This window comes from Hesperophylax consimilis, chromosome 6 (genome assembly GCF_061612785.1).
Source record: "Hesperophylax consimilis isolate HC1 chromosome 6, BYU_Hcon_1.0, whole genome shotgun sequence".
NCBI lineage: Eukaryota > Metazoa > Arthropoda > Insecta > Trichoptera > Limnephilidae > Hesperophylax > Hesperophylax consimilis.
In genome coordinates this window covers 9,684,541-9,699,114 of record NC_142841.1, presented here as the reverse complement: position 1 = coordinate 9,699,114, position 14,574 = coordinate 9,684,541, and the positions used below count along the sequence as shown (strand labels likewise).

The window sequence follows — 14,574 nt, the reverse complement described above, 5'->3', positions numbered from 1 at the left end:
TGGTAAGAAGTGTAAATACATGAAAAATGTTCACTATTCTACAGAGAATTGGCATGGCTGCGTTTGCACATATTATAGCATTTTGATCTAAGAACATACACACCTTCTTTGGCAGGAAAATAAATACGGGTATTTAAAAGCTCAATTTGATATTGGATTATTATTAACCCCTAATAACTTGGACATTTTGCAATGTATTTCTCTAAGAAAACTGTCGAATCAGTTTCCGCGAAAAATATTTTCGCATTACATGATTTAGATAAATACACTGTTTTAAAATAGTTGAAATAAATTTTAAATTTAAACAAGTCATTGCCCAATTTAGTTCAGAAAGAAGAATATGAAATTTAATATAATTTAACGATACAAACTACGTATCTCTGTTTATCTTACAAATGTATTGTAATTTTCCTAGTGTAAAATTTTTCCATCTTGCATGGTGGAGCATCTAGTTTCGATTTTATTTCGTTTTTGACTTAGTTCTTGTTTTCGAGGTTTTTTTTTTATTTTGTCTTCTATTTTCTTTTTGATTTGTTTTTTTTTTCATTTTGCTTTGATTTTTTGATCAAAATAAATAAATGAAATACTGTTCTCGAAAGCAAGCATGTCTCTTTCAGATTTTTGGTAATACAAATCGTAGTAAGTATGCAATTTTAAATACCTACTAAAATTTTGTACGCAAAGTATGAAAAAAAATAAAGTCGCATAACGACCAAAAAAAATTCATTGGACAAGGTTATTTTCACTTCACTTTATTTAAAAATTTTCAAACATTGGCTAAATATTATTGAAGCGCTGAATTTTTTCTTTCTAGCATTGTTTAAATCATATTTTAAGTAATTCAGAATGATATAGCATAACTTTTATGTCAGATCGGGATATTTATCTCCCAAAAAAGGCTCCAAGGTTGATCGTTGTCTGTGATGAATATCTCCCAAAATTGCCCAAGGTTCAAGGTTCAACTCTTACCAATCCATTGGTAAGAGTGTAAATATACGGAAAGTATTTAAAAACATGCATAAAAAGGCGTTATTTCAATAGTTGCAAAAGAAAACGATCCGTCAAGTCCTCGTTATCGACTTGTCTGCCGGAGTTAAGTAAGATGGAAGCCGCCATTTGACTTGTGCAACCGACGGTGGATACTTGAAAAGGTGTAAGGCATTTGTGCTTACTCGACGACAAAACCATCGCACATACATCGACACGCTCAACTCACACTCCGCAGGCGATGCATTCATATCTTCACACATACACTCAAGCTGGTTTATGGTTGCTTCCCTACTACAGGAGCAAGCTGTTCCCTGTCTTTACCTCCACTCACACATGCAAAGAATGCATTATTTTTATGTTCAGAATAACAGCTTTAAGCTTCGTTTACATCTTGCGTGCTGTTTTATGTTTTTTTTAAATTCTATAATGATGTGTTCTAATTGAACTATCAAAATTAGTTAATTTCTGACGACATATTAACAAATCGGAATAATCAGTTCCAATGTATTACTTAAACTAAAAACTTACATTTTTAAGCTGTCATACCCTTAAATTAAATATACCATTCCTGAGAGAAAGTCCAGTTATGTCCAATTTTCCAATTGCGTCCTAAATCCTGTATCTAAATTTCGCTGATAAAATGTTAATAAAGTGTTAGTCACAAGTGACCTACCAGGTAAGTATTGTACTGTATATTATTTCCATATATAGTTAGTAATAACATAGATCATTGTAAAAATATATTATATATTTGTACAGCGCCCTTGAGGTGATTTTGCACAAAAACCATCTAAATATTATTATGTATTCTTCAAAGTAAATAACAGATTAGTACAATTTTTTTTTTTCAATAATTACAAATTCATTGTCCCTAGAAACACAAACATCACTTGGGATAGGTTGTTTTACTGAATTTGAACAATTCATCAAATTTCAAAGATCTGTTTTTATTTCAGTTCTGTGAAACAATTGACCCATGATGATATAATAACAGAATTTGAATAGAAGTTTCACAGAACTTGAAAATTAACTTCGAAATTTGACGAATTGTTTAAATTCTGTGAAACAACCCGTCATTACTCTTGCTAAATTTGTTCATTGATATCGATAGCATTTTCAGCGATCGGAATTCTAATCCTAAAATTTATAGATAGTAGTAAATAAAATATAAATAATAATGAAGGTAAAAACTAGGAAATATTTCGTTTTATATTTTAGAATTTTATTAATAACTTACACAGGCATTATGCCACTATATGTACAGAAACAATTACCACAAATGTGGGTTTTAAGGTAATCAACATTATTTAAGATTTTAACAACTTAACTTTTTTTAAATATTTTTCAACCAAATTAAAATTTAGAATTTTTCAAATGGTGTGTGTGAATGTATACAATTTATATTTCCGTGGGTAAATTTTAACTAAATTTTAATTAAATAACATACATGTAGATATAGACCTACATGTGTTGGTATTATAATTGTATTTTTTTACAGTGACGTCAATAATGTTGTTTTTTTAATTCGTTCAACTACCCCATTTATAATGAGCGCATTAATTTTCACCTATAACTTAAGGAAATAAATTCACGCGTCGCGTGTAAACCTTACACTAGAAAAACCTCCAACACTCACATGCGCAATCACACCCACACGCGCCCCACACACGCTCACTCACACACACAAGCGCGGCCCATCCGACCGACAAACGGGGTGTCAAAAGGTGGCGGGGATCAGACACGACAGTCTTACGAAGTCTGAAATGCAAAAACACGATGTGGTGGGGAGAGGTGTGAAAAGGCCCTGACAAGCGCGCGGCGGGAAACCTACCAAAATAAGAACAACGAGTAAAAAAGAACACCAATGATATCTAACTTTTTGTTTGTTTGTATGGCTTGGTTATAACTTTTTGTCTCGGAATGCTTTTACTTCGAGTGGTTTTCGGTGTGGTAGGGGTAAGATTTCGGAGTGGGGATAACAGCTCGTGACGTCACGTCGCGCGGCTTGCTTTGAAGTCTACCGTCAGTCGCCGTAGAACTTTCGTTTAAGGTGGTTGTTTTCACGCTCTCCGTTCCGACGATAACAATTACGTGAAAACTCGCATTATTTATTTTATGTGTTTTTTTAATGAACTGATTACCGTTGATTTACGGGTTTAACAGTAGTCGCTTCAGCAACGTTCGTTTGTGTACATGAACTAAAGTGTTTTTAACGTGCATTTTCAGTGAGAATTGTCAAAATATGTATTCGTTTTTTGATTGTATTGTGTTGTGCAAGACGAAATAAAAAAATACATTTTTTTGAAAAATTGTGCGAATATTTTGTGATTTGGTTGATGTGCTTTATTTCTTAACATAAGCAGTGTAACACACCAAAGGATTTTTCATCATGAATACCATGTTGACTTCCAGTAACCAATACCTTAGGCCGGAATATCTGACACCTCTTCCAACTACGGTAAGCTATCACTTACATTGCACCCTTTTTTTGTTTTATGTCTAAATTAGATAAAATAAAATTAGGTCTTCAAATCACACCTACAAGGAGCTTCAACTCTTATCTTAATGAAACTGACTCCGTAGGTTCACATAGGATTCATTCCGTTTTGAACATAATGTGTTGTTTTTTTATTCTCCATTTATACTGAATAAAACATTGAAGGCCATTTGGAAAATATTTTATAAAAACAATCACCGTTTGACAGTTAATAACATTGAAAAAATACGTTCTTACGGCTTCATCTTACAATCTATAACTTACAACTAATAACTAAGAACAGTTAACTAATAGTTACCACGTACATTACGCCCACACAAATGAATGATACCGCCAACAGTGTGGGTAAAAGTGATAATCTTTGTAAAATCTGCAATAAACGCTTTGTAAACTATTTTACTAAGATACTAATTGAATCAAGTAGGTACGTACATTATTATAGATATTAGAGGTATTCGCACAATAAAGTTGGATAAAGTTGCTCTGAATAAATATGCAAGAAAAAACATTTGGTTTCAACTTAATTACTACAAGAAACAACTATTTATATGTATATATTTTTTTTTAAATCAAAGTTAAGTTTTGCTAGGAAATACACATTAATTATAAAAATAACTCAAACTAAAAACCTATATTGGGCATGTTTTACATCTCCCCCAACTTAAATAGTAGTTTCCAGTTTCAACATTTCAAGTTGAAATCATTTTTGTTAATGCGTGCGTGATGCGGATGCAATTCAACAACTTTACCATACAAAATAAAAATAAAATTTCACTGTCCTAAAACGTAAAAACCTAAAATAGGTATTAGAAAAAGTCAGTCATGAGAACCCTTATTGACAAAAACCGCGTTTATTTAAAACTCCCCGCAAGATAGTAAAACTATATTAATATGAAACGTGTTTGATCTGACATATTGTCTTAAAGATATCGATATCTTTCATGCACTTCGAATAAAGTATGTTTGTGTTTGACCAATTCCCACGTAAGAAAAGTGGACAGCTCATCATCGTTTTTCTGATCGAAAAGTCAGTCACTTCCGCATGCTGAGTGGACACAGATAAACTTATGTAGGTGTTAATCAGAAAGATGGTAGGTAGGTTCTCAATCTTAAAAGTAAATATCATCAAGTATAAATATCATTTTCCAAGTCGTGGGTAGAGAAATCCCAGTTCTTAGGTAACAACAATAATATTTTTGTTGAAAACCTAGCTGATTTTTTTAAATGTAAAAAACAATAATTGTTCAAGTATATATCATAGGTAAATCATTTTACAGAATCATTAATAGCAATTTAATAAAATGTATCACATTTTTTTTCAGAACAAAAGTTTGTTTTTGATAAAACCGGTTTTTTAATAAAAAAACAATTTATTTAACAAAATTATTTCTCATCAATTGATACTCAAAGAACCTTTCAATTTGTCGTTACATTCAGTTCTAACAGATACCTACAGCTGATAGGAAATAATACGTTTCAAGCAGAATATATAGTCAATATAATAATACCATCACACTTTGCGCACTCAACGTTAACCTTAAAGCTCGCATGCAATATTATAAGTTAGTGGTCTCCGCTTAATACTTGTAGAAATTTATGACATCCTGGCGGTTTTCACGAACGAGCTCCGCCACTGAAATTGAGCTATAAAAGGTTGACATGCGAAAAAGACCCGGTGCAATAGTTTTATAAGTTAATGACAATTCGACCTCGTGGTTAGATAGTTTATCATGAATTCAATTGTCGAAACATTAATACTTTTATTAAATTAATTAAAATACACAACAAAGATTTCATCACGTATAAAAAAAGTGAAGTACGTGTAGGATAGGTACCTACCTATATTTTTACTCGAAATTTGAAAATCTTATTTTTTTACATATTTTTTGGTAAATATGTTCTCATAACCACTATTTTCATCAAGTACCTATTTAGTTTTTTTTTAGTTAAATTGAAAGTGTAAATCTAAGCTAGGCAATATTTCATCGGAACACCTTCTTTATCGCTGTTAATATCGCGTTATTCGTGATTTATTACCAGTGTGGTTCTTTTGAAATCGCACGATTATAACAGGTATTTCCTAAGGAAACGCTCATAAATTCACCGCAAAACATTGGTTAATTTAACAACGTAAATTGAACACAGCCTTCTTTAATAATCGTTACTAAAATCATATTCGATATTTAAATGAACTAATCGATTCGACGTGATGTTTAAAAGAACACCAAAATAATCAACATGAAACTACTTAAAAACGAATGAGTGAGCTCGGTCAGTGGACCTTTTTGCGAATAATTTTATTACACGCCTCAATTAATCTAAAATAATGGTAATGGCCTAACGCATTTGTGAGTTATGTCCGCCTTATTGGCACGCCACGCCATCACGTTTTTCCAGTAATATTCCAATAATATAATTATTACGAGACTTAATATAATATTTTACGAGAAATATGATTAACAGTCTCGGCCACTTTAGTGGAGCCCGTTCAATTTGAAAGCAGCTGACATAGTGAAGGATTAATGGTTTATTTGCAATAATAACCGTGGATTTACGACGTGAATTAAATAAATCTCCGGCGACTGTCAGCTCGCAGTACCGAGAGGAACAAAGATTTAAAGCGACAGATTAATTATGTCGATTCAAAGCAATTGACATAGCTCATTTCACCTGTTCATTGCGCGACCTCATTACTTCACTTCTGGTAGTAACTTATTAAGTATATTATTACAAATATATCTCTTCGTATTATAATTTGAAAATAATATTCCAGTTGTATAAATTAACCCACGTGAAGAACAATTCAGAGTGTTTGATTGTTGTTTCATATTTTAGTCACCATTGAAATACATGACTACTGCCTAAACTTCAATTATAATTCGGTTAGGTATCTAATGTAAGAGGAATATTCTTTATTAAATGGATAGTACCCAATAAATCCGCCGTTCTTCAGCGTTCTTAATTTATTTTTATTATTCCAACGCATGTCTCTTTCTCAGAGAAAACTATTAAAATAAATGTTTTACGTGTTTCTGTACATCGTTTTGTCGGTTTTCAGTATTTGCTAGCGTGTCGCGTGCCTATTATAATAATCGTAATTCTAAAATCATTATTGTGTTCGGATTTTATGACTGGGAGTTATCTTATCATTCGGTTGATGGTAAATTGCCAGCAAAAGCGATTAATCAAACGAAAGAGCAGGCATTGATAATGATTTCATACGATTCTCGTGTTTTGATATCCTATATTATTTGAGTAGAATAAAACCCATTACAATGAAATTTCATCGATCCGTTTAAATACGTTTCTTAGCAGACTTTCGTTATGATGTTATCAATAAGCAAGCATATGATTAATTGATAGATAATTATTGGAAATCTAACAAAAATAGATTCACTTAAATACACATTATAATTCTTAGAAAAAAAGGTATCTATACGAACTTCGTTGATTAAATCATTATGACTTCTCAACTCGGTTTTATCTAATTGTCGTTTCCAGTGCTTGTAAATAAAATTGTAAGTACGTAAATAAACAGCTATCACTTGAAATTTGAAAAATAATGTGACAAACAGGCCTGCGAGGTTAATCGCTAATCGTGGCAGAGATCTGACATAACTCACTTTCAAAACTGACAGTTCCTTCCTTTATTTGTGTGCGACCGGCGACTCAGTATCGTTAGCTGCAATAACCAGACATAACAAATAATAGACATCAAGGCAGTTAGACAACTAGACAGATTTAACGATGCATTACGTCCCCCGAGGGATTAGTCTCGTTCGATGCTGCCTCCTGTGAGTGTACGCCGTAAAATATCCCCCACTAAGTGTATGGACGGGCTGCAGTAAAAATAGCTGAGATAATTAAATTGGTCGTAAACTTACTTCAAATTGAAATAATATGCAAGTGCATCTGTTCAATGTAAACATGATGAGTTTTGGAAAAAAAAAACGATTCAATTGAAGTCTTGCGCATAATATGTAATATACTGTCTGTATAAAGTGTCCGGAACCTAGTAGTAAAATAGGGAAACTAGGAATCTACATCACATGGAAAAATCAAAAAATAATAATTGTCACGGACGCCTGGCAGATGTGAAACATCGATATTGATTTTTATTGAAGGAAGTGAAAATGAAAGTAAACAATTATTTAAATTTTTGATTACAAAAAAATTGTATTATTAAAGATATAAACAAAGAATTGTATTTCTATTAAAAATTCATCATTATTTAAAATTGCCAATTTTAATGAGAATAAAGGCAAATTACCGCACAGAGTTTTGGCGGCAACCGGAGTCATTAGGCTGGCCGAATTAAGCGTCGTTCCGTCTTGTCAAGCTTACAAAAATATATTACATTTTGATATGTTTCTTCTTCTTTTTCGTTAAGTTTACGGTTACGAAACTATTATAGCCGGATCCACGCATCAACGCATTAAAAATAAAAAGAATGAGCTGATGTTTACAAATAGCGACAGATTTTTAAAAATTTATTTTTGATCTAAAATTTACATACCTACTGCTATTGGCATACTTTTGATAGGTCTTTTCTAACCTCTCCCTCTTTCTCTTGAATAAATGACTGGAATAACAGAAGAAGATGCCATATACTACGATGGAGCTCTGACTGGCAATGCCATGCTTTGTCAATCAATCAATTTTAAAACATGTTTATTTCACTTCAATTTTACGATCATCAGTTTCTCAGATCATAATTTTTGATGAAATCATCTATATAAAGTTTGCATTAATTACGGTAAAACTAATCAGCACGTTTTTGCCACAAAATTAAAAAAAAAAGTAACTATAGATATAATTATAATTGTGAAAAATCACATAAATTTGATTACTTGTGTATCTTGAGTTTTTCATATCCCAGTGCTAATTTTCTTTAAAAGGGTTAAATAAGTTCCTGAAATAAAATAATTCATTATCTGCGCGTTCATAGATTGCGGTAATTTAATTATTTTAGGAAAAAAACACTTTTTGCAAGTTATGCTTCAAAACGTTGATGAATTGTTTGTTTGTGTCTTTACGTACGGAATATGAATAAATAATTTGGTCCGTATAAAAACTCAATTCTTCCAATCAGTGATTCAATCCAATATTGTATTTGTATGCCTTTCTTGAAAGAATTGAGTTTGCATACGGACAAAACAATTTATTCATATTGCGTATGTATGGAAGGAAGCAAATAATTCATTTTAATGGGGCTGACAGATTACGCTATACGCATCATGGCTTGGCCTATTTAAGCATATCGCTCGCCATACAACTGCTGAATGCTGAATGAGCGATGTAGCGTGGTCTGTCACAGGTTTAATATTATATATATCATAACTTGCAAAAAGTGTTTTTTTCCTAAATTAATCGAATTAACGCCGTCTACGAAAGAGCAGATTATGAAATATTTTAATGGATAGGATACCCTTAATATAATGTTCTCAGTGCTGTGTACACGATAAGTAGATTTCACGGACATCATTTATCCGTCCCCTTTTCCCCCGAAGCCTCCAAAAACTGTCACAGCCATCCACGTCACATTGTGTTCAAATCTTCCAACTGTCTGACTTATTTTTCATCCTGTCTCCCAAAGAGATTACATCATAATATACTAACGGCTGGAGCGAATGTCAAATGGGTTTACAGAGACATGTTATTACGGATGGAAATGTGTTTCGGGGAGAATTTTAAGGTTCTATGGGCGGAGGTGCGAAAAACATTCACCTCAACAACTGTACCTATATGGTTTATTTACGTTGACAAATATTACCATTTCCTGAAGATATTGATATATCATGCTCACTATAATTATAATTTTAGGGATATTTTAATATACTTTATTAGTCGAAGCGAAGGCCATCTAAGACCATGAATTATTTAAATTAGCCAAAAGGGCAGGCTAACGCCATCTGTTGATCAATCCTCAAAGCACGCTTGAGGGACTGTATTATTTAATTTATTGTATTATGTATGTATTTAATTTTCAACTTTTGCTCTGCCTATTAAATAGATGCATATATAACTTCTAAAATTCTAAGTATTAGGTAATCCAATAAAAAAATTCTTCATATTAACTACGAAGCAGAAACAGTAAAAGCTCTCTAACTGTGAACGTCAAGATATTTGGTCAGTTTTTCTGCTTGCAACTATTTAAATTTCGCAACATCATTTCAACCATGAGATACGCAGCGTTTTAAACATCCATTAAGTATTGAAGAAAACCAAATAACAGAAATAAAACAAATCAAATTTATTTTGTTTTATGTTGTTCAAATCTACTACAGATGGATAAAAAAAATAATGTTTTTTTTTCGTTTTTCATGTTCAAAGTGAGTGTTTTTTTATTATGTGAGCATTCCCCAATTATGCGTAGAGGTATTTTGTGTAAGGTATTTATAAAATTTAGTATTCGGAAGTGTTGCTTACCCTAGCGGCCCATCTCAGACATATCCGTCTATCTGGCATCCCCTAGACGTGAGGATAATGAAAATGTCTTCCGCGCGTGATTGGATGCCGTCATACACAGAGTTTTAGCGAAGGCTGCTTTCATATCATACAAGACCTAAGACATACGAGACAGGGGTAGCGAACTGGTGGTTCTGACAGGCTGCTTGTGGATACCACATGTTTCAAAATAATACCGAATGCGAAGTTTTTTAAAGTTTTAAAATGTTCAATTTCACGACCAGGTTCGTAAATACTGTTGAAGTTTGCCCTATCTGCCTACGAAAATGTAGTTTGTATTAATAAGGTAAATAATTACACATTAGTCCGCAGTTTATTTATTTAGTCTTTTGCGAAACTACTATAGCTACCGACGGGACAAATACAAAAAGGATTTCGAAAAATCTTTTTTTTTCAGTAGTCATTATTTTTTTGATGCCATCTAAATTTGGTAGAAACGATGTTTTAAAATGTATATATTATATCCGCATACAGACAACTTTTGAATAACTTTTCCATGACAGAATTTGATATCTACTCCAATTCACAATATACCTTTACATTTTAATACAATTTATGTCTTCCTGTCAAAAGCACCCAACGTCATGCAGTAATGTAATTTTCCGTTGATTCAACAGTTGACAAATGTAATGCCCGAAGCCATTTTGCTTCGCAGTCTTCTTGTGAACAACTTTATATTATTAATTTTAATTTGATAACATAGTATACTGTACGTATACGAAATGTTCCGAATTTGCTATTTACACATACAGCGAGGTGTTTTTTTGTAAAGTATTTATCTAATGATATTATTTCTTTGTTACAGTTGGATGCAAAGAAGAGTCCCCTAGCGCTCTTGGCCCAAACTTGCAGCGCCATTGGAGCGGACTCTCCTAACCCCAAACTCATCTCAGCTGCTGAGAAGGCGAGCCTCAAGTCCAGCCACAAGCACTCAGCTGATAGCTCAAGAGACAAGACCTCTCCTTCCTCCTCCATCAGCAATAACTCCAATAGTGATATCCAAGTAAAGGCTAGCTTCAAGCCTTACGAGTCCTGTTTAACATCGAGAGATAAGACCAGATCTCCGGAAGATATTACACCAAGTGGACAAAGAGTTAGAACACCGATATCTTCTAAAGGAAGCTCCAATACGCCGACCCAAGCTAGGTGTCCCAGTAATCACAGCTCATCCTCCCAGAGAACGTCACCTCCTCATCAAAGAAAATCGCCTTCTGAAAAGTCTGGTGATAGAAATAGCCCATCTCAAAATTCTCCAATCAATTCTAGACAAAATGGCGATAGCTCAAATTCAAATGGGTCTCTTCATAGTCCGACAGCCAAAATAGGTTATACACCGAGTGTCCTAAGCTCGGCAAATGACCCTTCTGTAAAGGACTTGCCATTGGGTACATTCAAACCTAGTCATGGAATTCCAGTGTCCTCTTCGGCGTTCATGGGAGGACTTCCCGGAGCAGGGTACTCAGAGCTCATGGCGGGAGGCCTGTTAGCGGCCCAGCACCACGCGGCGCTCAAGGCTGGGGCGCTCAACCCTTACTTGAGCTACGCCAGGCTAAAGGCTGGACAAGCAGAAGCCTGTCGGGACCCATACTGCACCGGATGCTCTCTGAGTGCGCACTTGTTGTCCGGATACAAGCCAGGAGCGTGTCCTGCGGGATGTGTCCAGTGTGACCATGCCAAGGGCCCCGTGTTCCCTCCCCCGGGGCACCCCGCAGCGGCCTACGCACACGCGCAACTCGCCGCCCTCGCCGCAGCCTCGCAGCTGCCCTATGTATGCAGTTGGGTTGCGGGAGATTCTGCTTACTGCGGAAAGCGCTTCGCGGGATCCGAAGAGTTGTTGCAGCACCTGAGAGGCCACGCGGCTGCTTTAGGAGACGGAAGTTCCGGTCTTAGCTCCTTGGGAGGTTCGCTCAGTGGGCTGGGCGGCTCGCACCCTCTGCTTCCCCGAGCATACCCCACTCCCCCCCTGAGCCCGCTGGCGCCCCGCTTCCACCCCTACAGCAAGCCGCCCCAGATGATGCAGCACCAGTTGCCCTTCCCCCTGCCCCCACACCTGGCCGCCTACTTCCCCCCCTACCCGCTGTTCGGCCCCCGCGGCCTGCACCCTTGAGGACCCAGCGCGCTCCGCCCCCCCGACCGTGGGGGCGCCGAGCGTTGATCAGCGTAACGCAAGCCAAATATGTGACTGTGGTATAAAAACTCGACAAACACTGTACATATAAAATATTATTAAATTTTGTTTTTAAGTTAAGCGCGCTTTCAAACAGGCTTAGAAATACCGATTCAAAACTGACGCACGGCTGGCGAGTACAAAAACTTCTGAATGAAGTTGATACCAATAATACCGAAGTTATTAATAACTCCTATTTCCGTGAACTGTTAAGCACTATTATGTTAACATAGGCGTATGTAATAAGCTGCCTTATATCTTTCAATTAGATAATATTCAAAGCAGTTTGTCAATGAAAGAATTTGAAAATGTGATAAAACCTTGTAAGACCTTACAAATCTTGTAAGTTAAATTGAATGCGAGTGATGCTATGATATAAAGTAATAATCCAAACGCAGTTTTAAATAAACTAGAAGCATCCATGCAAAAACCTTTGAGAAAATAACTTCAATTCTGTAATTATTGTTATTGGTAATGAGCTTTTATTTATGAATCATCACTCATTTGTGTAAATATTTTTTGTTACTCTCATGTTAAAAATCAAAAATAAAATATGTACACTCACATTTGCTAGTCTAAAAAATGTATAATTTAACATATCTTTCCCATGCTCATATCTGTTTTAATTGTTAATAATCCAAATTGGGGATTAAAATTATTATTGTACATAACATATTTATAAGATTTTGAATATGCATAAACTATTGATTTAACTGCGCAAATTTCATAAAAAATGATTTTCAGAGCAAATTTGTAACAGCGATTACACTATTAAATGTTCTTGTGTTCTTGCAACTTCATTTGCACTTTCAAACATTTCAAAAATCGGAAACAAACTATGCGATTTAACAATTCAACTCGTGCAATATAATTTTCTAAAAAATATATTTTATAATTAAAACGTTCGTCTATTAAAGTGCGTCAACAAAAAATTTGAATTCAAAAAAATGTTTCAGTAGGTACTAATAATTTTGCACAAATTTTAATTTAAATATCTCGTTTTATCAGGTGAGCAATCCCTAGAAAAGCATATTTAATCTTGATATATTTTTTAAAAAATAACGTAAATCATAAGTGTGATGTTGAAACCTAACACGATGTTGTGCCTATTTTAATATTTTTTACTGATAGTGAACTATCGTAAGGTCGACCTATTGTAAAAGAAAAGTTGAAAAATTAACCCCTAATAAAAACACTTTTTTTTTTCCATAATAAAATTTCAATTTTCGGGCCATCTCGTGGGCCGGATAGTAGCCAATTTCAGAAAAAATCTTGTATATGCGGGAGTGCCGCCAAAAGTTGATAGAATGCATTGTCATCGACAACGTGTCTATCTGCCGTGTTTCAACTCGATCGGATGTTCGGAAGTTGGCTAATTTCCGCCTTCAAGATTTGCATTCATTCATTCACGAAAACCAAATCTTTGCAGTCTTCTAGGATAAAACATTATTTATGTAGTTTCTTCACCACCTAGGATTCTTGCTGCAGAGTCTCCATCTTCTATCTTCGTGTCACCTGTTCCTATTCTTCATTTTACTTAACTTAACTTCACTTTATTTTTGTAATATTAATATTCTTTGTAATACCTGCATCAACTGTAAAGCGCCATGAAGTGATATCTCACAAAAGCGGCTCTATACAAATTATCCAATAAATAAATGAAGTTTTAAAAATTCTAATAAGATTCGAAGGTTTTGATTCACAAAAGATTGTCCTTACGATGGTAAATTTCTACCCTTTTTGTGATTTTTGATAATTATAAATGTTCATGGAATTATTTCCCCACGAAAGAATTTTGTACATACAAATAAATATATAGATTAACCAATATTCTATGGACTATTCAGCAAATTGCTATGTACTGTATTTGAAACAAGTGTAAAGTTCAATCCAATTGTTCTAATTGCGTAACTTGATTATTTCACATAGTAAAATTAATTTAATTATATAAATTTGTCGTCGGCTAGCTAAGAATAAGCACAATTTATCGTTATACTATAATTTATGGTTATATTATTATTATTATTTGTTGTTTACAGTCATTAAATAAATGGAAAATATTATTTCAAATTATTTTATCTCTTTTATTTCCCGATACCAAAATACACAAACAAAATTCTAACTAAATAAGTTGAAATAAATCACAAATCTTATTATTGTATTTATTTAGAATTAACGGCAAACGTGCCAATTACAAACTTGATAGTTATCGACAGTCATAGTACAATATAGAAAGAAAAAAAAATTTTGTATAAGTAAACAAGAAAAAACAATATACATTAATACAAAGTTAGTGAAAGAAATAAAGCGGAAACAAAACAAGAAAAAACCGCTATTCATTAAAATATGCACTGCTAAAATGTCTTGCTACTACAGCTTTATACTTCTAAGAGGCATATTAAAAACATCAGCTTACATAGCATAAGAGTTACCAATGGTGTGTAATCTATTT

At 33.9% G+C, this 14,574-nt stretch overlaps 1 protein-coding gene across 1 annotated transcript; it reads left to right on the top strand.

Annotated features, from left to right (window-relative positions):
* The first annotated feature begins 3,026 nt into the window (after window positions 1-3,026).
* On the top strand, window positions 3,027-14,169 carry elB (zinc finger protein elbow B). The gene is made up of 2 exons (XM_089632779.1): window positions 3,027-3,448; window positions 10,761-14,169. The coding sequence occupies exons 1-2, from the start codon at window positions 3,380-3,382 to the stop codon at window positions 12,060-12,062; spliced, it is 1,371 nt and encodes a 456-aa protein (XP_089488905.1). The 5' UTR covers window positions 3,027-3,379; the 3' UTR covers window positions 12,063-14,169.
* Window positions 14,170-14,574: the final 405 nt, after the last annotated feature.